We start from the raw sequence: 27,888 nt of genomic DNA on the forward strand, positions 1-27,888 counted from the left end.
TCTAGAATGACATTCAAATTGGGGCTTGAAAACAGAAGTGTTTGAGATGTAATAGTGGACCTGGAAATTGTGGGTATGTAAGCGCGCTGTTGGTAACGAACTCACGCCCCTTTTCTGTGTGGCAGCACAAAGCATCTAGAGGTGTGTTTCCAACATACAACATGAAGATGAAACTGACTGTTCCTGCCTCAAACACCACATGTCACGTGCTCTCCCACCCTTTCCCTACTTGTACTAGATTTCATTTCGAGCCATAAAAGTTATCAAGACGACCGACTGAGCACATCTGTTCAAACAGGGTTTTATAAAAGGACCCCTTTAAACGCTGCAAGTCCACTCCACTGCTTAGGTGTTCAGCTACCTTCATAAACCTGCCTTTCCTACAAAGGCAGACAAGTAATGCCTCATTAACCTTCCCAACTAATTTTACAGTTTACTAAAACTCTGTTTTCCTGCACCCATTTAACCGTCCCTGACTGTGATAAACTTTTATGGGGATGACAGAGAGGAGAAAGATTGGCAACGAGATTAACAGAAAACTACATGTTTCCACATTAAAGTCTTGCAATTTTTTTCCACAGGGATTGGATAACAGGCACGGCCTTACAGAACAGAAGTGGTGGAAGCAACAACTTTGAGTCAAAAGCCTACCAGAAGTCTTCCTGTCTACAGGAATCTGTCTGCAAGAGGTTTCCTTAGTGCTCTGACAACGACAAGGCATATTCTACCCTGACTTACAGTGCTACTGCAGTGAAATCCCCAGCAGGTGAGTGAAGGGTGTAAGCCACAGATGAATCTGACCAGGAGTATTCCTGCGTGCCTGGTGTTCAAAGAATGGAATTCTCTCCAGATTTCTCACCCTCTCTGGTGTTACTTAATTCAGCCTGGCTCATCTCAGAGCCAAGGAGAAGTTCCTCTAATTTACTAAAAACCTCTGCTTAGTAGAAAGAGATTTTTCCAAAAGTCTTGCATGAAGTCTTGCTCAAGATACACATTGAAAGGCTTTGCAGTTTTCTGGTCAACTGCATCCAGTTACCATCCCCATCCTACTCCATCAGGATGAGGCGGGACAGCATCCAACTAGGGTTTGCATGCTGCCACAAAGTGCTTTACTGCTGCCGTAAAAACAGAGGGGAAAAAAGATAAAGGAACCGTACATGTTAAGCAAAATGCAGGACAATGTAGCATGTTAAGGTGACTCTGGCAAGATCACTAAAGCAGTCCAGAATTCTTGGAGGTCTGTCCTCTCAATGCACTGAAACCAGTATGCTTGTGATAAACTCTGAAGTAGGCTTTACACCAGAGTTTTCCTTATTCGGACACCACATTTGTTGGTGACAAGCCTGCCTTGAGGATTTGGCAGAGACATCCTTCAATGGTGCGCCTCACAAACCCAGGGGGAATTTTGAATGAATTGCTTAGGGTGTTTTCTGACTCCCATTAAAAGTCAATGGAAGGAGGATAGCTAGAAACCATCCACCACTATAGAAATAACTCCTGTGGGTTCTTACTTAAAACCCACCAACGGCCATTTGGAAACAGAACAGGGGTACCTCTTCTCCCAGACAAGGGAAAGCTGAGCTCTTCGCTGGGCTGTTTGGGAAATGACAGCTCTTAGACCCACTTCCTTTCATCGTGACTGGAAGGCCCACAGAACCTGCAACCTACGTTTTCAATACTACACACGACAGCCACATAGGTGTTCCATTTTCATTGTAAAGCACAGCATATCGCTTCTCTGAGTTTGAGCAAGGGTTCAGACAACGCATTCCTCCAAAACAGTTAGCCCCATTTATTCTAAATCTAAACAAAAAGAGGTGATAACACTTACTTCTCTGGCATTGTGTCTAGTGCAAGGAGACCAAGAGGAATCTAAATGACACAGTGAACACCGGATTCCCTTCCAGCTGTATTTCCACAACTTACCAGTGAGTGTTTCACATGTAACAAATATATTCTCACCCCCTGACAAAACACAAGAGATTAATATAGAATGTCAAATTTCTTGAAGTGCTGGACACAACAAGACTGTGAAGGGAAAATATGGATTTTTTTTTAAAAAATTGCTAAGTAAATTTATGCATTGTTATTGCTTTACTACCTAATTAATTCAGTAATTTCAAAAACAATTGTATTTATGTTCCATTTACCACATCAAAAGTACAAAGAAAAAAACCGCACTGATGCTAAAATAATACCTCAAGGCATCTATTTTTAATCAGTTAAAAAAATGGGTTTCTATACAATCTCTTTTGGGCAGACCACCAACTCTAGGAGAGAGAAAACAGCCAAGCCCTCTATGAAGGCCTTCCTGGCTGCCGAAAACAGAGCTTGTCAAAAAAAAAAAAAAAAAAAAAAAAAAAAAAACACACACCACACAAATCCATAATGGCCTGAGGCTCCTCTCCAATCTATTTTCTGCTCAGCTGGTTTTAAATGAAGTTATTATGAGTCATTAAAACACCCGCAAGCCTGTGGAAGTCAGCCAATTACAATTTTAAATTTAGCCTGTTCTCTACCCCATTCTCTTGTTTTCTTCTTTTGCCCACATAAAGCCGCTGTGGGTTTTTTTTTATGATTATTTTTTCCCCTTTCCCCTATTTCACCCAAAGTGGAAGAGACAGTTATAAAAATGTCTTGTATTTTGTGTCAAACACACACACTCATGGGCCAAAAGAAGGAAACCAAGAGTAATCTCTATGATTGGGAAATGCAAAAGATTGGTTTTGGAGATGGTGGTGGTGGTGTGTGTGTGTTGGGCGGGGGGGTTGTATTAAAAAAAGTCAGCAGCGAATCTAAAAATTTTTTTAAAAAAACCCATAGGTTTTAGAAAGGTAAAGACAGGCTTCTAAATTGAGCATGAATGTCAGGGTAAGTCACCAAATATGATGAGCTCATTTCGTTTTTAAATCTGGAAGGTAATGGTCTGTGCTGTGCTATTAGAGCAAAGGAACAATTTTCAGCTTTCATGTAAACCTCATTGTACAATTGCCTGGGATATAAAAGCAGCCCCCACCCAACCCAAGTGGAGCTTGTTGAATGCCGTTTCCGCCATAATCACAGTGGTTTATGCTGCTTAAAGCAGGTTTATAAACATCTACTGTTATCTTTGGGACAATCTGGCTGACTAGCACATGCATTTCAAATCAGTCTAAATGCTCTTATTTGCTCTCAGAAGGTGGAAAAGGCTCATCGGGGAAGAAAAGTCGCATCCAGATTCAATGGGGGAGCACAGCACCCAGAAGGACACGTTGGCCATGGAGATAAAAAACCCTGCAGATACTGACCCATACCCAGCCCACCTACATGGCCCTCCCCTCTGCAAGGTAGAGTTTCCAACCCTTCCCACAAATAGCATTGTACAGTGGTAGTGCGTTTGGTTCCGCACAATTAGATCTGTAGCAAGTGGTTATAGATGTTTAGACAATTGTTAAAGCCTCCCGAACGGCTCGCATACAGGCAATTGGGATAACCACCTTGTCAGGCGGTGATGTTGATGGGGGCGTTTTCTGGGCACTGCCGGCGCTCCCACATTACCCCAGCAATGGCACAGTGCGCCCCCTACATTTCCAACAGCGTTGCTAATTTAGGGGAACACGGACGTTTTCATCCCCTTGAGACACTTGAGGGCAGGGATAGGATCCAGAGTGACTTAGACAAATTGAACGATTGAGCCACAAGAAATCGGATGAGGTTCAACAAGGCAAGTGCAGAGTCCTGCCCTTGGGACGGAATAATCCCAAGCATAGTTACAAGCTGGGGACCAACTAGCTAAGTAGCAGTTCTGCAGAAAAGAATCCACTGGGGGTTACAGTGGATGAGAAGCTGGATGAGTCAACAGGGTGCCCTTGTAGCCAAGAAGGCTAATGGCATATTAGGTTGCATTAAGAGGAGCATTGCCAGCAGATCCAGAGATGTCATTATTCCCCTTTATTCGGCTTTGGTGAGGCCACATCTGGAGTATTGTGTCCAGTTCTGGGCCCCCCACTACAAAAAGGATGCAGACGCATTGGAGAGGGTCTAGAGGAGGGCAACCAAAATGATGAGGGGGCTAGAGCATATGACCTATAAGGAGAGGCTGAGGGACTTGGGTCTGTTTAGTCTGCAGAAGCAAAGAGCGAGAGGGAATTTGAGAGCAGCCTTCAACTTCCTGAAGGGAGGTTCCAAAGAGGATGGAGAGAGGCTGTTCTCAGTAGTGAGGGATGGCAGAACAAGGAGCAATGGTCTCAAGTTGCAGTGGGGGAGGTCTAGGTTGGATATTAGGAAAAACTATTTCCCTAGGAGAGTGGTGAAGCACTAGGATGGGTTACCTAGGGAAGTAGTGGAGTCTCCATCCCTAGAGGTGTTTAAGGCTCGACTTGACATAGCCCTGGCTGGGTTGATTTAACTGGGATTGGTCCTGCCTAGAGCAGGGGGCTGGACTTGATGACTTTCTGAGGTCTCTTCCAGCTCTATGGTTCTATGATCCCACAGTCCATGTCACAACACGTTGGCATGGACCCACGCCCTTTTCCAAATGCCCAGCAACCTCCCTCACGTGAAGTGAACGCTCCTTCGCCAGAGCAAGCTCTTTGCGCCTCCCCAATTCCCATCCATCGATTGATTTTACAAGATACGTCAGTTCTCAGACCGCCAGGCACAGCTCTGCAAACCCAGTGGGCTCTCTCGCTATAGTTATACAGCCAGTCCCCCCAGCTCCGTTTTCTAGTTGCATACAGGATGAACGCTCACACTAAGCAGTGTGCCTCTCCAGAGGGTCTTTACGGGTTCTCCACTCTCAGCTTCCAGAACAGGATTAAAAATATGTACATAAACCCAGAGAATATTTTGTTACTGGCCTCTATCCCCTTCCATGCTTCTGAGGCTACATCTAGACTTGAGTATCTTTTTCCGCTTCACTGTCAAAAGAGGCTTTTCCGAAATTTGACACGTCTACAAGGTGCTCAGTTTTGGAAAAACCTGCTCTTTTGATACATCCCTTCTCTCTCGTAGAATGTGAGTTACAGAGTTGGAGAAAAAGCACGTCCACTTTTTTGAAATTTTTTTTTCGGAAAAATGGACTCATTCCTTGGACGTGGCATCGCTTTTCCGGGATGCCTCCGGTATCCCGGAAAAGCAATGCCATCTAGGCGTAGCCTGAGATATCAACGTACTCCTGATCTCATACCAGGTTAACATCAGCAGGAGAGCAGGATCACTTACATTCTCCCAATGAGACTTTGGGTGTTGTGGACTAAAATTGGGGCTCCCTGAAGAAACACTCCTTTAGGAATTCCTGATTTTTGAGGGGTTGCCAACACCTCCTCCTTCCCCCCCCCCTCACAAACTCTTTGGGGGCAGCCAGTAAACAGAACCCCTCATCCCCAGCCCAGCTAGCCTGGTTGTGAAGAGAAGGCTCATTTGGGGAGACACCTAGCTAAATATCTTTTTCCAACTGGTTCCCTACACCTTGCCAGTTAACGGCAGCATAAGGTATTATTACATAGTAGAGTTTGTCTGAGTGTGTCTGTCTGCTCAAGAACTCTTCTTAAACGGTAAGAGCGTGGGCCACCAAATTCGGTACACAGCTTCCTTTTAACATAACTTAACACAAGGTAAGGGTTTGGTTGTGCCAGGGAAATTGGGGTGTGCCTGGAATGGAATTGCTTCACAGAAAACCATACAGATAAGAAACAATCACCAGGCAGGTGAAAGGGGTTGGTTGCACCTTATCCCCAAGTCTGCCCCAGCCTCCCACCCCTCGGGTGCCTTTCAGGGAGGGTGGGGGAGGCTGAAGCCTCACCCCCACCCCCACCCCAATTTGTATGGGAACATTGCTGGCTGTTTCCCTAGGTCAGGAGGAAGTGCAGAAAACAAACAAAAAAATTGAGTTAAGGACCCAAGCAATGCCAGGTAAATCTTCTAGCATAGCTGTAATGTCATGTACCCAGTGCATTTGATTAGACCCTCAACAAGTTCTGCAGCTTTACACGTGGTGCACGGGGATTATGGGAAGAACTTGCAAGATGTTCAGCTGCAAACTCCACCCGACTGAAGGGAGTTCTTCCCAAAACCGGAAGATGGGTTTTGGGTTTAATGCCATGTGGGAGTGAAGCTTTTCAGAAGTGACCTGTTTACTACCAACCATGCCAGCAGAGAAACAGCACAAGGCATAGGTCACAGGAAGCACCACGACATTCCAAATCACATCCCAGCAGGCCAGGTGAGTCAAGCTGGGATGGAGGAAGAGGGGAGAGCCCCAGCTGCATGCCTGGGCTTTTTCCTTGAAACATTCTGATCCCAGGAAGGGTTCAGCTTTCGGAGACAGGCGGTGGAGGTGTGATGCGAGAGCTTTGTCATCATCCGGGGTGCAACAACCGAGAAAAGCATGGAGGTCAGGCGGCTAACCCTCCCCATCCGAATTTGCCTTTCTGCCTAGGTCCTTCGTCACAGCAAACTCCTGCCTACTTGCAGGCAGGGTGAAGGTCAGCACTGAGAGACTGACCACTCCCAGGGTCCTGCGCGTTGGTTGGCTTGTGGTCAAAGCCAAATGCAATGCTAGAGCTGTAGGCTTGGAGTTTTGCATGGCTGGGTGTCACCTACACCATGGCTCCAGTCTCTCAATGTCTCAACTGATGGTCAGACAGCAAGAACAACAAAAATAGCTGAGCTTTTGTAAATTCAGGAGCATTCCATCCTTTGGGCCCTTTGGCTTCCTTCCTCTGAAAACATTCTCCCTTCAGCTCTCTAAAGGAAATCAGCCCCACATGAAGGGGACAGCTCAGAATTCAAAGCCTATGCATACATGAGACAGAAAGGCATTTGACAAAGTACTAACCACGTCATATCAACTTCATTTGCCTGTTCCTCCTCCCTCAGCCCTCCCATTGCAGCTCATGAATTTGCAGGACTTTTTTGGGAATAAAAAAAAAATTCTGTTTATCAAAAAAGCGAGGTTATTACGCAATTTCCACTCCCCCCTTCAAGTAATGTTCTGACGGCCTCCTCTCCGAGGGGAAAAAATGACAAATCCAATCCAAAATTCAACAGCCTGTGTTCTGTTCAAAAAGCACACAGTGTACTGTACAGCCCATAAAACTCCAAACAGCCTCCAGACACTTCTGCAATCGTCCTCCATCAAAACACTTTGTCTTGCATACAAAAATAAGATACAGTGCTGAACAGAATACAAAATCAGCCCATTACAGTACAGGGAGGCTGCTACTTAGCAACAAGGGGGCTTTAAAGCAGCGATACTCTACAGGAAACAAAATCTGTCAAGCCTGTTGGGCAAATGATAAACATTAGCAGTATTAAAAAACACAAAAGCCATGTAAATGGATTGCACGCAAGATGGGGAAGGAATTTGAAGGATGCATCTTGGGTTGAGGAGGGGGGAGGATTTGATTACCAGGTTCACCCCAAACTCAGATGCAGACTCCTGAGTATGTTTGTGTCCTTTTTTTCGGGAGGATGGGGAGGCTCAGGAATGGTTTCCAATACCGCAGCCTATGGTGAACTTTCCGAACTTTCCCATCTTGTATGCATGATGAGAAACCTGAGAGAAAATGGGTCACAGTGCGATGATCACATATAGTTAGCAGTATTAATGTGGACAGATGTGCATAAGATTTATTTGCTACAGAGCGTATTATGGTGTAATGGGTCCTGGCATTATACTCTATGCATAATGCTTAGCAGAACACCTTGAATAATAAAAAGCATCCAAAAAGAGGCGGGAGGAGTAGTGATGGTTGCAAAATAAATGTATTTCATCAGGTAAAGGGGAAAAATACCCTGGCTCTGGAACAACAGCAGGGGCTAGGATTCCAGCCAAAACGGGAGCTAAAAAGCAAACCATATTCTTCCAGTCTCAGCTTAGACTCTTGAGGCAGAAGAGGAAGGCAGGGAGGGGCTGGGGGGAGAAGAAATGTATTTTTCATCAGCCAGTGTATAATTTATAAACAGCATTAAACAGTTTTTGTTTTCTTTTTTTCCTCTCTCCTGTGTATGAGGGTTGGACAGCAGTCAAGCCTGCATTAATTTCTGCTTTGGGTACAGTGTGTTCTTGGATGCACATCTGCGAATGATCATAAACTCTCTGGAATGCTGGCAGAACATCCAGACCTGCCGGCAAGCCGATGACATCACTCTGGGAATAAATTTGGGATGCCAGCCAAAATTCAGAAAGGGAGGGGGGAAGGAGGAGTGTGTGGGGGGAGAGAGTGAACAATTCCCAAAGAATCTCAGCGCTTCCCTTTCTTTTTAACTTTGCACCGATGTACACACTGATTTCAGCAAATAGTAGTTTTAAAAAGCAGCGGCAAGAGAGGCAGTTTAGTTCCAAGATGAACTGTCTCCTCTCAGATACTTCATGAGAAAACGTCTTCTGTAGCTCAATGCTTAATAAGGAGATAAACGCTGAACATGAAGAGGAAGAAAAGTTTACATTTATTAGAGGCAGGTAGCAAATGAATGGACCACAGCTTTAGATCTCGGCTGATAAAGCCAGCTCTCTCAGATGCACGGCAGTTGTGGACACGCCAGCCGAGGGAGGGGGTACACACTCGGTGAGCACACAACACAGCCGGTGAAAGGAGGAGGTGACTAGTGAACCCTGGGGCATCTTAGCTCCATGCATTTTGCTGCTGCTTTTGTTGGAGCCTTTCTGCTCCTTCTTGCCAGGCCCCAGATTTCAGCTGTCAGGATGCGCCTTTGCTCGTCGCACCAAGGGGCTGAAATTGGAAAGCCTGCATCACCTCACCTTCTTGTCATGCCGATGTATATCAGACGACAGGAAGAAGAGGCAGCTTCTTTGCTTCGGGGGTCAGAATCCTACAAGTGCCAGAGCAGAAGCAATCTGGGAAAGGATCCCAAAAAATCTCATCCTAGCTCTACACCACCCAGTCATGTGCTTCTCCCCATCCCCCAGAGGTCTCTCACCCTACTGCATGTATCCTCATGACCTTTGAACCCTCCCGCACCCCATAGCCAAATCAACTTGTCTTAGGGGCTAAGAAGCTAGGCTCAGATTTTGGCTGCCCTTAAACCATGTACAAAATAAAAATGTATACCCTCTCTCCCCGGGCAGAATCCCTGTGCTCCTTAAGGATGAGATGCCATGGAACTTTAGTGCCAGCTGTGGCATTGTGGGGCACGAATGGGATTTGGTTCAGGAGAACCAGACTGTGGCCAGACGAGCCTTTCCTTCACTGAAATCAACAAGCTGCCGAGGCCTGCTCAGAGGCCAACGCCTGCTGCACTTAGGAGTCACATAGGCACATAGCTCCCAACCAGCCACCTTTGTCTCCTTGGCACAACAGCGTCCTTAGCAACAAGCTGTCCAGAAATGCAACTCTCTGCCGTCTGTGCCACGTCGCGGACACCAACCTGCCAAGCAGCACAATGGAATAAACCAAGCACACACACAGCCACGCTCGGGGCATTCTGTTAAGATTGAGAATCTGTCAGCAGGGGTTACAAAAACTCCAAGGGACACCCGGGCTTTCAAAACAATGATCGCAAGGAATCCTACCTTTGCAGGCCAGTGTTCCTTGTGGTTGCTTGTTTGGAATTCCATAAAGGATTTGTGGATTAGAACGTGTACAGGTTTTTTTCTCCCTTGCACAACACACATTTTACAATGGGCGTGTCCTGAAGCAACCCCTATTGTAAACACTTTTTGAAACATTCCTCTTCGGAGCCCACTAAGGCCACGGCCGATCTTTTGCAGAAAATGGGCTTGATGATTCACTGTTCTGTTCATTCTGTTCACTGAGGGATAGCTCAGTGGTTTGAGCACTGGCCTGCTAAACCAAGGGTTGTGAGTTCAATCCTTGTGGGGGCCATTTAGGGGAAATCTGTTGCGGATGGTACTTGGTCCTGCTGTGAGGGCAAGGTCCCTTCCATCTCTATGAGATACGTATATCTCTGGGGCACCTGGCATTAGCCACCATCATATACTGGTCCAGACAGACCTTTGGCCTGCCCCAAGATGTGTCTACAGTAAGCAGCTTTTAGCAACAAGGCTGTATTGAGACAGTCTTGTCAATAAACGTTAGCTTGTGTGAATGCGGTTTGTTAGCACTTTTGCTGACAAAATACTTCCACCCCATGCAAGGGGATTTCATTTTGTCGGCAAGAGCACATAGAAACTACAAGGCACCAACAGCTGTTCTGGAACACCTAGAATTTGCCCTGGCAACATCCCCCTCCCTTCAGATCAACTAGGTGTAGGTGTGGTCTGAAGAAAAAATTAAAAGCTACAATGAATGAAGCTCCAAGCCGGCCACTTGCTCTCTGCAACCTGAGCATGCAGAGGTTTTTTGTGGATCAAGGCTATATACGCTCACTTAGAAAGAGATGCATTGAACATATCTATGCAGTTAGCAGTTGTTGGTTCAGAGAACTCCAACTCTGCTCATTAAAGCCAATGGAGCATGTAAACTGTATGTTTCAAATAGCTTGAGCTTCTCCCCCCGTTTCCACCTCCAGCCCTCTTTCTTTTTCCTGGGAGGAAAAAGATTTCAACTTCAATGTTTCATAAGACCCGCCTGTAGTCAAGTCAGCCATCTTAACTGGATAGACACACATGCAATACTCATGCACACACACTATTCTATGAAAAAACACACCCTTATTTGCTTTTAAACAGACAACAATTATTTATAGGATTGGAGGGTGGCACCTTTCCAGACCACATCACCCTGTCTCTGCTGGTCACAATGTCACAACGGCCCCCATACACTTAAGCACTTTAGCTCAATGAGCCCGTGATCTTGTCCTGCGTGGAAAACACACCAGCAGTTTGCTATAGCCTGTCCACTCGTATAGGAATAGATAAGCCAAGTCCCAAAGAGCTCTGGGTTAAAAGAAAGCCATACGCAAAGGATGTAGGGAAAGGGACAAAAACAAGCATTAAAACCCCCCAAACAAACAGAACAGTAGCAAACTATCCCTTGCAGACATACTTGGTCATTGGTAGCAGGCATCACAGCTTTGATACAGCAAGAACAACGGCTTCATAGACCAAGTCAGTGAGAGCTTTCATAAAATTCTAAACCCAGAAGGGATCACTTAGACTTAGCTATGTAGCATTCCCCCCAGTGTGTCATGCACTGAGTTCATACACCTCGTATCAGAATCCCAGCACTTTTTAAAGGTTCTTTTTAGGAAGGCATTCCACAAGTCTCTTAATAAGAGAAGGAAAATGGGATAGATAGGCCAGACCTCAGAGACAAGCCTGCATCAAAAGACGAAAGAATAAGAAGAAGTGGACCGAACAGAGTGATCATTAGGACATGCTTTGCTGGGAGATGGAATTAGGCATAGCAGCCTTCGTGTCTATTTCAAATGTTTTCTTCTCCTTATGTAAAAGTGACAACGTGGGTCAAACACGTTCAGAACTGCCAACTCCTAGTGTTCACACATCATGTGATTTGCTTAAAAATCATGAGATTAAAAAAAAATGCGCATTTGGATTTTGTTTGCCTTCCGGTGTTGGAATATTTAGAGATCACATTTTCCAGCTTTTCTCCACAACTATGAAGGGCTAGAAAACTTAAAAATAAATACATCCGAGACTGTCAAGAACTCTTAATTTCATCAGCTGGAGCTTTGAGAAAGGCCACCAAGCATTGTGTGGGGCTTGTGATAACATTGGAAGGAGTAGTGTCAATGCAGATTCACCCCTCTTGTGCTTATCCTTGATAAATAAAACTGGTAGATACTGAACTGAGCACCAAAACCAAGGTCCCGAGCTATGTCTATTTATACCAGCCAAGGATCCAGCTCTACAGTCTCTCAGCTTCTCAGAGAAACCTAAAAATAGTTAGAAAGTTTTTTTCTTTCTTTCTCCCAATCTCCCACAGCTGCCTTAGAGCATTTCTCCTTTCCTTATGACCGGGAACCCCTCCACCCCCCAAAAAATGATTTATCTCAGCACACCACCAGAACTGACAGCAGGTTATGTGAAAGACAACATGCATTGAACTGTATGTTATAAAACAAGCACAGATTCAGTGTTCATCCCTCCCCTCTGCACCTCCTCCTGACTCCCATCTCTCTCATTACAGTGCAATATGACCTCCGTTGGAGTCACAGAACAAGCCTGGGCAGAACAATCTTGTTAATTTGTTTTTGTTCCTTAATTAAACTGATCTTTGTCATCAGGTATCCCCCATAAATGTCTGATGAGTTGAACACATTCAAAGGGAAATGAAAACTTCAATTAAACCGAACATTTACTATTGCCATCCTCTGAGGGTCCCTCCGCTCCCCCAAAAGCCTAAGTCATAAGGGTCCCCTACAGAGCAAACTTCTAATTAAACAAATTGTCCAGTTTGACAATGAAAACAGATTTAGGAGCTTCATTTTAGCATGCCTGTCACTGAAAATATGACCTCATGTGGCTACAGTACAAGCCCATTTCATAGTGGGGGGAGGGAGAAGAAAGGAAAAAGAGAGCTATAAAGCGCTCGTGTTTTAATAAACAACAGTGCTGGAATGAAATGCGGTTGTTTTTGAGCGTTAGAACAGCTCCTTCTGCCTCCCCCGCCTGCCCGATTTCACCCAACCCCAGACAGATTAGAAAAAAAATTAATCTTGTATGATGACAAACTTGGCTCGACATTCACTGTACATACTGTACCCACAAGGCTGGCAGCCAGCCAGGGACTGGCGCGGGGCCAAAACTACAACAACAAACACAGGCAGCGCAAGCCAAAAAAAGGAGGCGGGGGGAAGGGAAAACACAGCTGAGATGCTAAGTGCAGTACACGCGGCCTGCCACAATGCCATGCATTAACCAGAGCCGCCGTCACACCCTGCATGGACAGCGTCTATTCATCACCAGACAGCCGGCACCATCGCCCCGGGCGCAGTAAGTGCAATCTGGATGAACTCTGGGAGCTTCGGGAATCTACCCCGACGGTAACGTTGCTCAGAATCCAACCCCATTCAAATCACACACGATCGGTGGAGCCAGTCCTGCAAAAACTCACTGTTGGGACTAGTATGTGCTACTGTGAGAAGAACAAAGGGAGGCAAGTGAGAATAAGGACCATCCCAAGTGAAGTGCAGGCAGGGCCTTGCCTTAAAAGAACATAAGAACGGCCAGACTGGGTCAGATCAAAGGTCCATCCAGCCCAGTATCCTCTCTGCCGACAGAGACCAATGCCAGGTGTCTCAGAGGGAGTGAACAGAACAGGTAATGATCAAGCCATCTCTCTCCTGCCATCTCTACCCTCTGACAAACAGAGTCTAGGGACACCACTCCTTACCCATCCTGGCTAATAGCCATTGATGGACTTAACCTCCATGAATGTATCTAGTTCTCTTTTAAACCCTGTTATAGTCCCAGCCTTCACAACCTCCCCAGGCAAGGAGTTCCACAGATTGACCGTGCGCTCTGTGAAGAAGACCTTCCTTTTATTTGTTTTAAGCCTGCTGCCTGTTAATTTCATTTGGTGACCCCTAGTTCTTATATTATGGGAACAAGTAAATAACTTTTCCTTATTCACTTTCTCCACACCGCTCATGATTTTATAGACCTCTGCTTTTATAAAAGCAGAAATAAAACAGGGATATTCTCATATAAAGTCTCTAGCCTGACCAGATCAATCTTTATGAAGCCAGTCACAGCTGACTTTCTCTGATATGTATGGAAGGAACACTGGCCTAGGGACGGGAAAAAGAAGAAAAAAGCAGCACTAGAGCTATTGCTGGGGGGGGCGGGGGGGGGGGGAGAGAGAGCTCTCCAAGCAAAGGGATGCATTTCCATTTTGAATGCCAAACTCATGGATGTGCAAGGATCCAGATGTGCCCGATAAGCTCATACACTCAGTACTATCACACCATCGCACATCTGGATTTCAGAGTCCACCTGGGATGACAAGAGAGGGTGCAGAGGAGGAACAAGGAACTCGCTGGGGCAGAGTGCATCCTTTCGCTCGGCCTGTACAGCGCTTCGCCTAACGAGCGTTCTAGGTCTTACCGCCATAGTCCTCGTTGTGTGTGCCAGGTTACTGGGCAGTGGAATTCTGTGGAGCACCGGTATTCTGTGGTCCTGCCTTGAGGGCGGGGGGCTGGACTCGATGACCTCTTGAGGTCCCTTCCAGTCCTATTATTCTATGATTCTATGATTCCAGTCCCATCCATGCCCCTGACAGGGAGTGCTGAAGAGAGGTCCATAAAGAAAGGGGCAGGAGTGCCAGAGATCTAGGAAGAGAGCTACATACCAGTCACATGACGATTCCTGGCTCCAGTCTGTCACCCATCTCCCAAGAGCACACCACCCCCAATTTATGCCCGTTTCAGGGGGGAAGGCACTACGCTGAACCTCACTGCAGGACAGCAGAAAGGTCAGCTCGTTCACGGCCGGTCTCTCAAAGCTGGGACGCGGAGTAGGAGCTGCATCCTGAGGGGGATTCACCTTCTATTAGGTCAGGAGAATTGCTCATTTAGAAACTGCACCAGTCCCAAACTTGCATGGCTTGGATAAAAGGCCACCAGATCATCCCTCATTTACTCACCAGGAAAAGCCAGCCCTGTGTGTAGTAAGTTCTCTTGTGGAGTCCAGCTGCCCGCACTCCATCAACACAGAAGAATGGGGAAAGTCAGGCACAACAACTCTTAGCTCTGCCCAACCCCCTAAGTGAGGGGTGGGGGACGTTTTTGGGGTTGGGAAGGCCGCTGATCCACAGAAAAATCAGTCAGGGGCCGCACAAAAGTGAGAAGCAAAAGAGACACCTTAACGACACGGCCCCCAACTTGGAACCAGAAGGACACTCCCCACATTCCCCTCACACACCAGAGCTGGGGGGGGGGGGCTAGTAGATTTTGTAAGGCCCCCCCAAGCTCTGGGATGGGACCCAAAAATGAGGGGTTCAGTGTGGGAGAGCAGGCTTCTGGGAAGAGGGCTTGAGATGCGGGGTCTGGGTGGGAGAGGGGGAACTGGGGGGTTGGGCTGGCCTGACTCTGGCCCACTTGGGGCTCCCAACTGTGGGGGGGAGAGGAGCTCCGAGCCTTGGGGGGCAGATAAAGGTAAGTTGCAGCCCCTGGGTCTGAGGCTCCCCACCCCTGCCCTAAGTGACCAGACCTGCTGGCATACTTCACTCATGGCCTGCTTCCCATATTCCAGCCACAGGCCTCCCCCCCTTAAGTAATGGCTGCCTCTTGTGTCAGGTTCATGCTGCTGGAATCACAGGCGAGAGCTTGCTGCCTTACACCCCATGTGCCAGGCCACCCTCCAAGTCTGGTTGTGTTTATTCTAGCCTCGTCAGGATCTCCAGAGTCCACGTGTTGCTGGAGTACGTCAGAGGAGACTCGGTGATCCATGCTCAGCTCTGCACGGGTCACCTACTAGGAGATATCTGTGCGCCCGTGGTTCCCACTTGAACCTTAACAGGATGGCAGAAGCAGCACCACCGTGCTTGAAGAGCAAGGACGGCAGAAACATTTCCGCGAGAGGCATGAACTTGAGTTAGAGAATGTTCCTGCTTTTGGGGTCTCACACGTGTGATCTTTCACTACCACAGCATTGGCTGGGACTAACACGTGGCATTTATCCAGCGCTTTACAGAAGCAAGGGGGGGGTCACTTTAGGGGTGGGGAAATGGACCATTTGTACTGTGTGTGTACAGCACCAAGCACAAGGAGCCTGGTCAAGGACTAGTTTGCACAGGCACAGAAATAAAACGAGCAGGAGGTCCAGTGACTTGACTAAGTCCACATCGGGAAGGAACAGCAGAGGAAGGATTAGAACTTACTGCCTTCTGACTCCCTCGCCCCCTCCCCTCATGTTTATTCCTACAGACCATAAGGCAGAAAGTAAATTAAGCCTTGTAAATTCACGTGGACCCTATGAGTCCAACTCCCCTGCCCCGTCCCAGCAGAGAGCCTCTGAGGCCAGATCAGCTGACCCAGGCTTGCCCCACAGAGCTAAAAATAGCAGTGCAGAACATCTACACTGCTGCTTTTAGCGCCCTGGCGCAAGCCCTGTAAGCGTGAGTCACCTGACCTTGGCTCAGCCTCGCTGCTGAAGTGTGCTGGGTTTTTGGGAGCGCTGCAGGTTACGTCTACACAGCACAGTGGTCTCGGGGTTTCCAAGCATTTGTGAAGTTGGCTTTCCAATGGCTGGGGCCAGGTCTCAGAGCCAGAACGGGTCCCTATTGCACTACAGAAACCTTTGACTCAGGATTGCAACTTGACCTGCAAAATGACAGGCGACACAGGGGGACTTGGGCTTTGACCCACCTCCCTAGCAGCACTGCAGGGCCTTGGTCCCGAGCGTTTGCTGGCCCTAGCCAGACTGATTTGTGCGTGTGGACACAGGGCCGGCCCACAACATTCGGGTACCTGAGGCGGGGAGCTCAAATGAAGTTCCCGTGATCCCTTTTCTCCTGCCTGCCTGTTGTATCTCTCGTGCCCTCCTTCCTCCAGCACAGCACTCCCCCATCTCTGTACATCTAGTGCGGAGAGAATACAAATGCACCAGCAGCAGACAATTTTCTACACTCTGGGTCTTAGGGACGCCCTCCCCCGCCCCCACATCCTAGTCTGGCACCTGAGGCAGCCGCCTTAGTTCACCTCATAGTAAAGCCGGCCCTGTGTGAACAAACTTCAAGTGATTTTCCCTTGAATGAATGAGATATGGAGTGGATCTGTATGCACACATTGCCTTTGAGGAAACAGATTCAAGGGTTGCCTGCACTTTTTTTTTTTAAATACAAAATCTAGTTGCATACAGGGCTGCTGGACCAATACAAATTTCAGACTCAATTAACTTGCCAAACACAATGTCTTCTCACAAGTTTAGCATTCCAACCTTTCTATATCTATTTAATTAAAGGGCCTGCATAATTCGAACCCAATAGTAAGATTCATTAGACAGTGTGTCTAATTCTGCAACAGTTTTACTAATGAAACTGCAGCGGGTGCCTGTACGTGGCAAATACAGTATTCTCTCACACACAGAGAAGGGGGAAACCACTCCAGTATCATGACAGAAGTTGACGGAGGCAATCAAATAGTGCTCTGCCATGCAGTTGTCCAAGTTTGCTATCCCAGGCTCCTGAGGTACTGCAAATATCTCCCCAGTTAAAGAACTGAAACCAAAAGCTCTGAAAATTAAATTAACTGTCTCTGGAATGAAAAAGGGAAGAGATTCATAATGTACCACTCTACCATGGTTAAAATAACTCTCCCACTACAGACATGCACACGCTTAAAATTTGTCAGGGAGTTTCAATAGATTTGGGTGAAAATGACAGAGGCAGCATTCGCCTCCTGGAGCATCAACGTTTCTAAACCTACCTGAGTGAGCCAGTAAGTGCATTCGGAGCCGCAAGCTATCCAAGAATCGTTTCCCACACAACTCACATCCATAAGTCTTCATACCACTGTGCAGCTTCCTAGAGAAAAACAGAGACGGATTAGCCCTCTTGCTTGTTTGGGGGAGGGGGAAGAGGGAAAGTTTATTTAAAATGTTAACACTGAGACCTTTTGAATATTTCATGAAATCTACACATTAGCCGTGAATTTTTTCATTAGCTCAGCAGGAACACAAATCAGACACACTCGCTCCCTACAAAGCCAGACAGCCACAGGGACAGATGGAAAAATGGGACTTCTACTGGCCAGCAGCAATAAGGAGGCTCAGCTGAATATTCAAACATCATGGCCTACTCTGCTAGAGAGGGTGCTAAAATGGAAATAATTTCTTGGGTGTCCTTTGAGCAAAAGGAGGGTTGCTTCATCTGAGGAGTATGTGGAAGGTCTGCTTGAGTCTTCTTCCCAAAGCTCAATTTGCGTAAGTTCAGAAAGTTTCAAGTTCTGGTTAGGATGGCATTTGAGGAAGAAGAATGCTATGGAGTTTTGCTCTTCCTCTTTCCCCTAACTGGTTTGGTTACATGGCACCTATCCTACCGGTCTTTATCCAAACACAGAAACTCTACAAATCAACGCCAGTGACACCATGAATAAATTAAAGCTTAATGAGAAAGATTATTCGTGTGCAAATTTCTAGAGGAACTTCAAGTTTGTTTGGTAATAAAAGGATCAAAACGTTTACTAAGGCTGCCAAATTTCTAGTCACACAAAACCAAATGCCCTTGCCCCTTCCCTTCACAGCCCACCCTGAGATACCACCCTGCTCCCACCCATTCCCTAAGGCCCTGTCCCCACCCCGTCCGTCCGTCTGCTGCTCACTCTTCCCACCCTCACTCACTTGCTCATTTTAATGAGGCTGGGGCAGGGTTCAAGAGGGGGTGAGGACTCTGGATGGGGGTATGAGTGCTCTGGGGAGGGACCAGGGATGAAAAGTTAGGGGCCTCTGAGAGGAGAGAGGGGGTCGGGATGTGGGAGGGGGTGAAAGTTCCATCTAGGAGCATGGCCTCTGGGGTGAGTGGAGGGATTTAGGCTACAGGAGGGGACTCAGGGCCTGGGGAAAGGGACTGGAATGCAGGAGGGGGTGTGGGATGCCAGCTCCAGCAGAAGTCTGAGTATGGCTGAGTATTGGGGGGGGGGCGGTGTTCAGGCGCTGGCAGCATTTACCTCGCAATGTGTGTGTGTGTGGGGGGGGTGGCTCCCCAGAGGCAGCAACATGTCCCGGCACAGGGGTGACTCTTCAGCATGCACACTGACCCGCCCCTCACCAGCACCGCCCCACAGCTCCCATTGACCATGATTCCTGGCCAACGGGAGCTGTGGAGCCAGCCCTCGGGGCAGGGCATGAGGCCCCCGTGGCCGCTCTTCACGCTTAGGAGCCAAGGGTCATGTTCCTGTTTCTCAGGAGCCATGCAGAGCCAGGTAGGAAGCCAGCCGGACCTACAACAATTGGGCTTCTAATGGGCCGGATGGCGGTGCTGACCAGAGCTAGTCAAAAAGTGGACACCTGGCAAATCTAACTCATCCCCTTCTAAAGCTCAGAGCTACAGCGCCACCCATCCCTACCCATACTTCGTGAAGGACATCCACTCGATCCTTTGGACTGAGGGGAAAGCGTCGCAGTACACACATCTGTGCTGTGTCTCCGTGCATCTCGCCCGCACGGGAGCAAGGGTAGCCATAGCCAAGCACTCACCAAAGCAGCCACGGCTCGGACGCAGATTAGAATCATGGCAGCTCTGGAAAGCAAGCTAACACGGCTTGCTGCCGCAGTTTCACAAGCAGTGCCAGAGGGCAAGAGCGAGGTGGCCAGGGATGTGCTGAGAAGAGCTGGATGTGGGGAGTGCTGATAAACACACAGCCACGTCTCAACTCTTCTGGCTGAACGCTGCGCAAGCGGGGCACGCCACAAATCTCCTGGCTAAGGACCAAAGGGAAAAAGGAGCATGGCAAAGGATAAAACTCTCTCACTCATGCTTTGTCCCATCTGTCCAGCTCTTGGGAGAAAGTCCTGCAAGATTGCAATGGGAGAGTTTTACTAGGACTGGTCCTGAGAGGAGCATCCTCAACTCCCATGATCTCAGTGGGAGCAAAGGGAGGGTGCGGAGTCTCTTGCAAGTTCCCACCCAGACCAAGGGCAGAGCTAGGTCTGCTCTCCCAGAACTGAAGCAGCAGATGCTCATTGCAGAGTTTCTATTTAGTGTTTTACCATTTGAATTTTGCTTAAAATGTAGTCAGCTGGGTTAGTGACGGGGGGCTCTGCACAGGGCTCTCATTCGCTCCTGGGGCAGCCTCCGCAAAGGTGGGCATTCCAGAGGGAAAACTAAGGACTAGTGGGGGAATTAAAGCCCGTACTAAATTGAACCAAGCTTGCAGAGTCTGGGGAAGCGGGTCCAACACCAAGGTCGCAAAGAAAGCACGGCCTAGCTCAAAACCCAAACCCAAGCTGGTAGGATGTTCAATATTCATCAAGAAGCCACCCTGTTGACGAGTGCTCAGTACGTCCCTGTGCACTCTATGGGTGTGTCTAGACTACATGCCTCCATCGACAGAGGCATGTAGATTAGACAGATCGGCATAGGGAAATGAAGCCGCGATTAAAATAATCGCGGCTTCATTTAAATTTAAATGGCTGCCCCACTCTGCCAATCAGCTGTTTGTCGGCAGATCGGGGCAGTCTGGACGCGCCGTGGTCAACAAGGAAGACTTTGTCGATTGGCGGAAGTATGCCTCGTGAAACCAGGTATACCTGCGCCGGTCGACAAAGGCTTCCTTGTCGACTGCGGCGTGTCCAGACTGCCCCAATCTGCTGACAAACAGCTGATCGGCAGAACGCAGCAGCCATTTAAATTTAAATGAAGCTGCGATTATTTTAATCACGGCTTCATTTCCCTTTTCGAATAAACTAATCTCCATGCCTCCATCGACGGTGGCATGTAGTTTAGACGTACCCTATCAGATTAAATAATGATGTGCAGAGCAGGACGGCAGCATGGCCTATGCCATAAAATCAGGTTATACTTCAATCCCAAGGGTTATGTCAAAACCACATGCTCTATGGTAGCAAGGGCATGTGACTATGCTAAGCTCAGAAGTCTATGGACAGTCATGACCCTGATAAGAGGATATAATATCCTAACAAACAGGACCCTCCTTTCCGCTAATCTCACACTGCCATAGCCAAAGAATTCTTTCAATCAGTTTTCTTTTGTTCACTCACCACCTCCAAAATCCACACACATTGACGCTGCAAGGAAGAGATCCAAAGCTAACTCGCAATCATCTATTGTGGAGCCAACTCAACTCAAACATTAAACAGAAAACATCTTAAATGAACAATCTTCACTTGGATAATTTCACCGTGTCAGGGGTTGGAAAAATGTGTTGTTAGGGGACACGCAAGCTTTGTAGTTGACACAAGCACTAAAAGCTGCCAAACCAAGTTTGCTGCATTTTTCTAAGAGTGATGCATCCCTGTACTCGGATCCTTAAAAGAGTCGGTAACAAAAGCACCCGCAGCTTTCAAAGTAAGATTCTGTAACCAGAAGCCCTTTGCTCATGGTTTCAGAAGATGATCCAGTCAAACAACCTGCTCAACCTTTTGATCAGATTAATTATTTATCACCACTTTTTTATGTAGGGATGTAAAATGCCAGTTAAAAAGTCAGCTATGAGGTTAACCAAATGGTTAACCAGTTAACTGACCAAGCAGGATCCTAGGCCCGAGGCTGGGGCTGCCACCAGTGGCCTGCTGCCGTCGGCAACAGGAGACTCCCAGCTCTGAGGCTGGAGTTGCTGCCAGCTCCCAACTGCTCTGGGGAAGCCTGCCACCTATGGCAGGCCACGGGCTGTTCCAGGGCATCGGTTACCGATACCTGGTAAGTGGCCATCTTTCAAAATAGCCATTGTTTCTACAGAGCTGAAAAGGAAGATGGTGGCCAGTCTACCCTGTAAGCCAGGGCTACTCAACCTTGGAAGCCCTGGGGGCCACAATGATACTCTCAGCTCGTGCCGAGGGCTGCAACTTAAGTGTGGTTGCAGATATGTGCAAATAGCTTCTTTCCCACAATGCCCCAGCACTCCTGGCACTTCCTCCCTGGGGGCTAGAAACGCCGACACTCTGTACCTGTCTGTTCCAGCCAGCCTGTCCGCTTGCATCTTTCAATGCTCACTCTGCCGGGAGACACCCCACCATTGTAGGGTGTGTTCCCAGTGGAGGCCACATTCAAAGGATCCCATCCGCAGGCCGTGTGTTGAGCCCCGCGTCAACCCAAACTGCACCACAGGCCGCAAACAAACGGGCCGTGGGCTGCATGTGGCCCATGGGCCACATGTCGAGTAGCCCTGCTGCAAGCTGCCAGTTATGTGGCCTCAGGAGAAAATCTGAGGCTGCTCAGATGGTTAGGGGAGTGCTCACAACTACATTTTTGCTTCTACTGGTGGTGCACATTCACACATGCCTCAGTGCACCTAAAAATTAGTCCTCACATGAATGAAAAAAATCCACACCTATGCAGAAAAGATTAGAGGGAAGACTGATGGTGGCCCCTGATAACATCAGGTTTAAGGCTGAGACAACGCATCTTCACACCAGTCAAAATAACACAACCTCCCCCCCCTTTTTGTGTAGTGTTTAGGGTTGCTAGGTGTCCGGTATTTACCCGGACAGTCTGGTATTTTTGCCTCCTGTCTGGTAAAAAAAATTCAGAGAATACCGGATACCTGAGACATCCGGTATTTTCTGTATTTGTCCCTGGCCAGGAGGCAAAAATACCAGGCACCTGGTAACCCTACAAACACTCAGCGTGCGCCCCCCTCCTGCCCCTGAACCACCTCCCGGCCCTCTGGCCCCATGCTTACCTGGTTCCCCAAGGCTGCCGGCACAAAATGGCTGCCAACCAAAAGACCTAGGGCAAGCAATGCTTCCCCTGGGTTTTAGTGCTCAACTACTACCCTGTTCCTATCCCTGCACTCACTCTTAAAGGGGACATGCTGTTTTAATGCGGTTTTATTTTAATTTTTTTGTAGCTTAAGTCTTTGGAGTCCTTTTTTGTCCTCAACAACTTTGATCTCCCCCTCCCTTTTCTCCCCCCTTCAACAGAATTTTTTCCTCAGTGTTTTTTTTTCCTGGGGGTGGGGGCGAGGTGAAGGGGGTTCGGTATTTTTGTTTCAACCATTTGGCAACCCTAGTAGTGTTTATGTATGCAACTTATTAGCTTAAACAAAAATTGCCAGACAAACGTCACGTTAAGATGAGGACGTATCACTAATTGACAAGTAAAAACATTTACAGGGACATGGAGATTCAACCACATTTTCCATTTTTGTTAATTGTTTTGCTTTCCCAGACCTTAACTCTACTCTACTCTCTAGTGGTAGGAGGAACAATTAAACATGGGGAAAAAAAAATTAGTGTGTCTTTAAAAATTAGCCATCTAACCTAGGACCATTCAACATCATTATGAGCTGATCATTGCTGTACAGTTACCACATGGGGTTACTACCAGGCAATTCTACTAACGTTGGGTGCTGGGGAAGGAAGATCCATGAATCTTAGCCTTCCTTACAGCCCATATATAGAGGGGGACAAACGACGAATACTGAAAGTATGGCAAGTCTTCACGGCAAACCAACCATTGTTGCAAACTGCCCCCCGCCCTCGGACCCTCCCCCACTCACCAAAACCTCCTCCACCCAAAGAACTATTCCATCCTGCCATGTCTCAGGCCCCCAGCTGTATGAGATTCTATCAAGCTCCCCATGCACAGCTAGCGGTAAGTAAGCACGTAGGCATGCACAGTGCAAATGCTACTTTCAGGGGAACGCCTAAAGACAGCCTAGGCTCAGACTGCCATGAGCTTGAAACAAAGATATCATGTTCAATTTAGATCTCTCCCAAGGAGGACACAAACCCTGCACACACAAATGCACACTCTTGCATGCATCGCAAGTTGTCACTCTGCCGAGTAGCACTCCATTGGTCAAACATCCATTTGAATCAATCAGACTGAATTAAGGGGTGCCCCATGGTCCTTAATGCTGTTCACTTATACTCAGTGACTTCAGTGCCACACAATGGGGTCCCGGCAGGCTTAATCATAGAACCGTAGAACTGGAAGAGACCTCAGAAGGTCATCAAGTCCAGCCCCCTGCTCTAGGCAGGACCAATTCCAACTAAATCAACCCAGCCAGGGCTTCGTCAAGCCGAGACTTAAACACCTCTAGGGCTTACTGCCGCCTTTCCCGACACAGCTCTGGACTGGGTTATAGAAACCTGCGTTCAGCTCCCAGCTGAGTAGGGTTGCTGGTACTGACCTCACATGTGCTGCTTTGAGATCTACAGCGAAAAAGCACCATGCGAGAGCTAGAGGTTACAGTATACCTTAGAGTCAGGGCTACTCTACACACAGCCCATAGGCCACCTGCGGCCCATTTGTGGTTTACGCAGGGCTCAACATGCAGCCCGTGGGTGGGAGCCAAATAGAAAAAAGCAGTCAATATAATGGTCTTCTGTTGATATGTGTTTTAGTAGTTAAATTCCTGGTCTGTCATAGCTCATTAAAAGTGCTGTCCTATAAGTGGAAATCGGGTAAATATTGCATTTTATTAATATCAGCAGGACTGACTTAAATGGGGCCTGTGTGTTGTATAGTCTTGCCTTAAACTTTGTATTCATGTCCGTCAGTGTGAAAGAATCAATTTGCATATATATTTGCATGCACATGAAACCACACTTAGGTCACAGCCCTCGGCATGTGCTGTGAGTATCATTGTGGCCCCTGGGCCCTCCAAGGTTGAGTAGCACTGCCCTAAAAAGACACACTAGTTGCCAACACAAACAAGAGCACCTTAACTGCGGAAGAAAGGGGAAATTTTTCCCTCAATGTTCCAAACAACCCACTTCGCTTAAAACAAATAAACAAACAAAAAAACAACAACGGTTTTTTTGGTCAACAAAAACTCTCTCTCTCTCTGACCCCTAGACTGGAACGTCAAGATAGGATGGAGCTGAACACAGGGTGCCTGGACACAACAGAAGCATTAACTGGATCAGAGATACCAACATGTAAGCCAGGTCCACGGGGAGCAAGGTTGGTTGGGACAACGTGCGAGATGGGATAGTGCATGTGTCTATGGAAGTACAGTGAGCAAGAGAGAGAACAGCAGTGAACACACGTCATTAGCATCTGGAGCCACAAACCAGCCACACACCTTTCCTGCTCAGTAAAAGACGTGTGACGCACCAACAGCTTTTTCTCCCCCCCTTTTTTTGTACAATTGCTTATGACATGGAGCTATTTGACCAGATATTAACGATCCTCTGGTTTTCTCAGATATTTACACTTGCGAGCCATAGAGCTCCATGATTAGTCATTAATAAGCATTATCAAAGGCGTTTACAGCACCGTTTACTTGTTTAATATAGCACTTGATGTTCTCCATAAAGTAAATAGAGCCATAAAAGGGGGAAGAAATTTCAGATTTTAAAGAATAAAAGCACAAGTCGTAATTAGACAACTTAAAGCATTAGAAAGAAAAAGAAAACTTTCTTAACCCTTTCACTGCCACAGAACCATTGCACGGTTTTATTCATCTGTGGTCATGCACGGTACGGATGTGGTGAGCAAGGCATGCCAGGAGAACATATTTAGTACACTGAACAGTACCCTCCTTTCAGTGATAAATGATTTGTCTGAGGGGTAGCTCTGCACCGGGATTAGAACGCTGTGTTCCCAAAGTTTTTAAGACAGTTTGGACAATACCAAAAGAAAAATACTTGAATGTGAGGGATCATGGGATTGCCAGAAAACCAGACACTTGCAGCCACGTTGCCTTGTGCTAGAGCTCTGTTAAACCTCCAACTTGCAGGTATGGGCCAAGTCAAGATCTCTCAGTAAACATCAAAGTTTGGAATGGGTTCCCTAGCGAAGTAGTGGAGTCTCCATCCCTAGAGGTGTTTAAGTCGTGGCTTGACAAAGCCCTGGCTGGGTTGATTTAGTTGAGATTGGTCCTGCCTTGAGCAGGGGGCTGGACTTGATGACCTTCTGAGGTCTCTTCCAGCTCTATGGTTCCATGATTCTATGATAAGGTGTTTCTAGACGTGTAGAGGAGTAGAGGGCTCCTTTTAGAGTCAGTACCGATGCCTGGGCACGGTACTAGTGGACACGGTACGGCTGAAGGGGAGGTCTTTGTCACGAGGCATAGTAATTAACTCTTGACCATGTGTGTTGTGCAAAGGCCCCTCTTAACTGAGTCAGGATGTTATCTAAGCTGGCTTTCAACTAGGGATGGGAATGGGTAACCGGTTCTCCAGTAAGCATCACCTTTACTGGGTGATTCTTACCGGTTAATGGTTAACTGGTGCCTGGGAGCAGCCCCCTAACCATGCACTGCCACAGGCAAAAGGCTGTTTCAGCCCTCTTGGGCCCATGCATGGGGCCAGAAGCCAGCAGCCCTGCATGGGGCCAGCAGCTGGGGGTTGCTTCAGCCAGGCCCCCACCCAGAATCCTGCTTAGTCATTTAACCGGTTCAACATTAGGTTAACCCAATGTTTGGCTGGTTATCTTATTAAATGGGATTTTGCATCCCTGCTTTCAACCAGGGTTACCGCTTGACACCTATTTTAAAGCCCACCCATGGTTTCCCTTGGCAGCAGTCTTCTTTAAATCTTCACAATCAATTATGCCACGCATGCGGTGAAAACCGCTGCTGTCTTCCATCTCCGATTGGGCTGCCCTTCATCATCCTATAGAAGTATCCCTTCGCAAACAACCTGATCCTCCAAGACCCTGCATGTCCTCACCCACGGTACAATCATTGGGGAATGAAAGAGCTGAGGGCTGTCTTTACCTGAGTGGACCAAGCTGACTGGACTGGTTTGGGGGTCTAGGCCAGAATCTAACCATCATGTTTCTCTCAATCATTTTTTGACCTCCCCCCATCCCAGTTTCTGAGTAGATACACTTGGCTTGTACGTTGGGCTGGATGTTAGTCAGGCTTTGGAGCAGAGCAATTCGTTCTGGTCCTTGTAAAATTCGTTCTGGTTCTTGTAACTGTAAAGCCAGACAATAGTAATTCGAAGCTAACCACAATCCCAGTAAAGTGTTTGCAGATAAGACTTCCCTCTCCCCCGGCCCCACCCCCGCCAGAAAAAGAGTGGTGAATAGGGTGTCAGAAACGACAAAAGAACACATTAATCTTACTAGTGCAGCAGCTCACACAGAAATCTACATGGCAATCAAACTTCAGCTTTGATATTTCCGGCCGTTATGTAACCTGCTCATTGTTTCAAAATGCTCGAGTTCTCACTAAGTAATTTATTTGAAATATCTTTATCGAGAAATTTCACCTGAGCACAAAAGTTTTTTCATTTGGTGTCTACTTATTGAACGATCTTATCGCGCGCAATCTTATACAGTCTCTTTCAACAAGGTCTTAAAAGCACTTTATCTTCTAGGTTCCTGGTAGCAAAATATGATTGAAATGTTCTATTTATGCTCACTGGATTAAGGAGATGTTGCAAAACTGCACAAAAACCTGGCAGATGTAAGCAAGGTATTACAGCCGCTCAGGCTGTTAAGATCTGAGAGAGGAGATCAATACATGTTCTTGCACTCTTACTGAAGTTGTACCTTTAAAAATGGGAGAGGGAAATATTAAGAACATTAAAATAGATCTCTCCTCACTGATATTGTCCAAATTCAAATATAAAAAGAGAGACTGAGTTTTATTATGGCAGCTTGATGCTTAAATTAAATTCCAACTATTCTGTTTGTCCCGAGATGTCCCTATAAGTAAATTAAAGTAAACAAAAGGATATTCTGGGATTAAAAGGAACAGCAATCTAGAAAGGTCTTTCTTTCCATACAATCATGCTATGCTTTTTTATATCGAACCACTAGTCAATACATACAGCATGCAAAGTTACTTTCCTGTGCAACATTAAATGTGCACATCTCAAAGTATACAATTTGTTGCTGCAATGGCAGAATAAGCAAAGGCCTTATAATAAATTCCTGCTAAAAGCCAAGATTAAGGGCACTATAATGTCTGAAAATCCAGCTTTTTTTTTTTTTTTTAAACCTGCAGGACATTATGCTACAGTGAGTAGTCTCAGCCTTGGAATATATCTAAAAAACGGCAAATGGCGGTAGACAATTGAATTTCCTCTTAGAAATGAGGTTTGCTTCAAAGGAGAGAAGAATGGAGGGAAATGGATACGGATTTTTCCCTAACACCTTATGCCCTCTACTCCAGGATTAAAGCTTCCATTTCACTCCCCCTTGATCATCAGGAAGGGGCAGCTAAAGATCTAAACCTCGATTGTTGTCACATGGACGTAATGCCCACAGAAGGGTTAATTTGGTTGAACGGGGCTTTGAGAAGTAGCAGGAAGATAATACCATGTGCTCAAAGTTCAGCCAGCCAATGAGAGTTTGTCCTGGTGACATCATTGTTCTAACCTGTCTTTTCATTGGCTGAGCATGCTGTGCCTTCACTGGTGTCCTGTTGGAGAGTCCTGAG

The 27,888-nt window shown here is 47.1% G+C and overlaps 1 protein-coding gene across 9 annotated transcripts in view; it reads right to left on the reverse strand.

The window, feature by feature from the left end:
* Positions 1–27,888, reverse strand: part of ZBTB16 (zinc finger and BTB domain containing 16) — a 198,875-nt gene that overhangs the window by 88,809 nt on the left and 82,178 nt on the right. For all 9 annotated transcript variants that reach the window (XM_075909813.2, XM_075909809.2, XM_075909815.2 and 6 more), the window contains exon 3: positions 17,293–17,390. In XM_075909813.2, coding sequence (XP_075765928.2) covers positions 17,293–17,390 — 98 coding nt within the window. The remainder of the gene's footprint in view (positions 1–17,292; positions 17,391–27,888) is intronic.

Source organism: Pelodiscus sinensis, chromosome 25 (assembly GCF_052426305.1).
Source record: "Pelodiscus sinensis isolate ZL-2025 chromosome 25, ASM5242630v1, whole genome shotgun sequence".
NCBI lineage: Eukaryota > Metazoa > Chordata > Testudines > Trionychidae > Pelodiscus > Pelodiscus sinensis.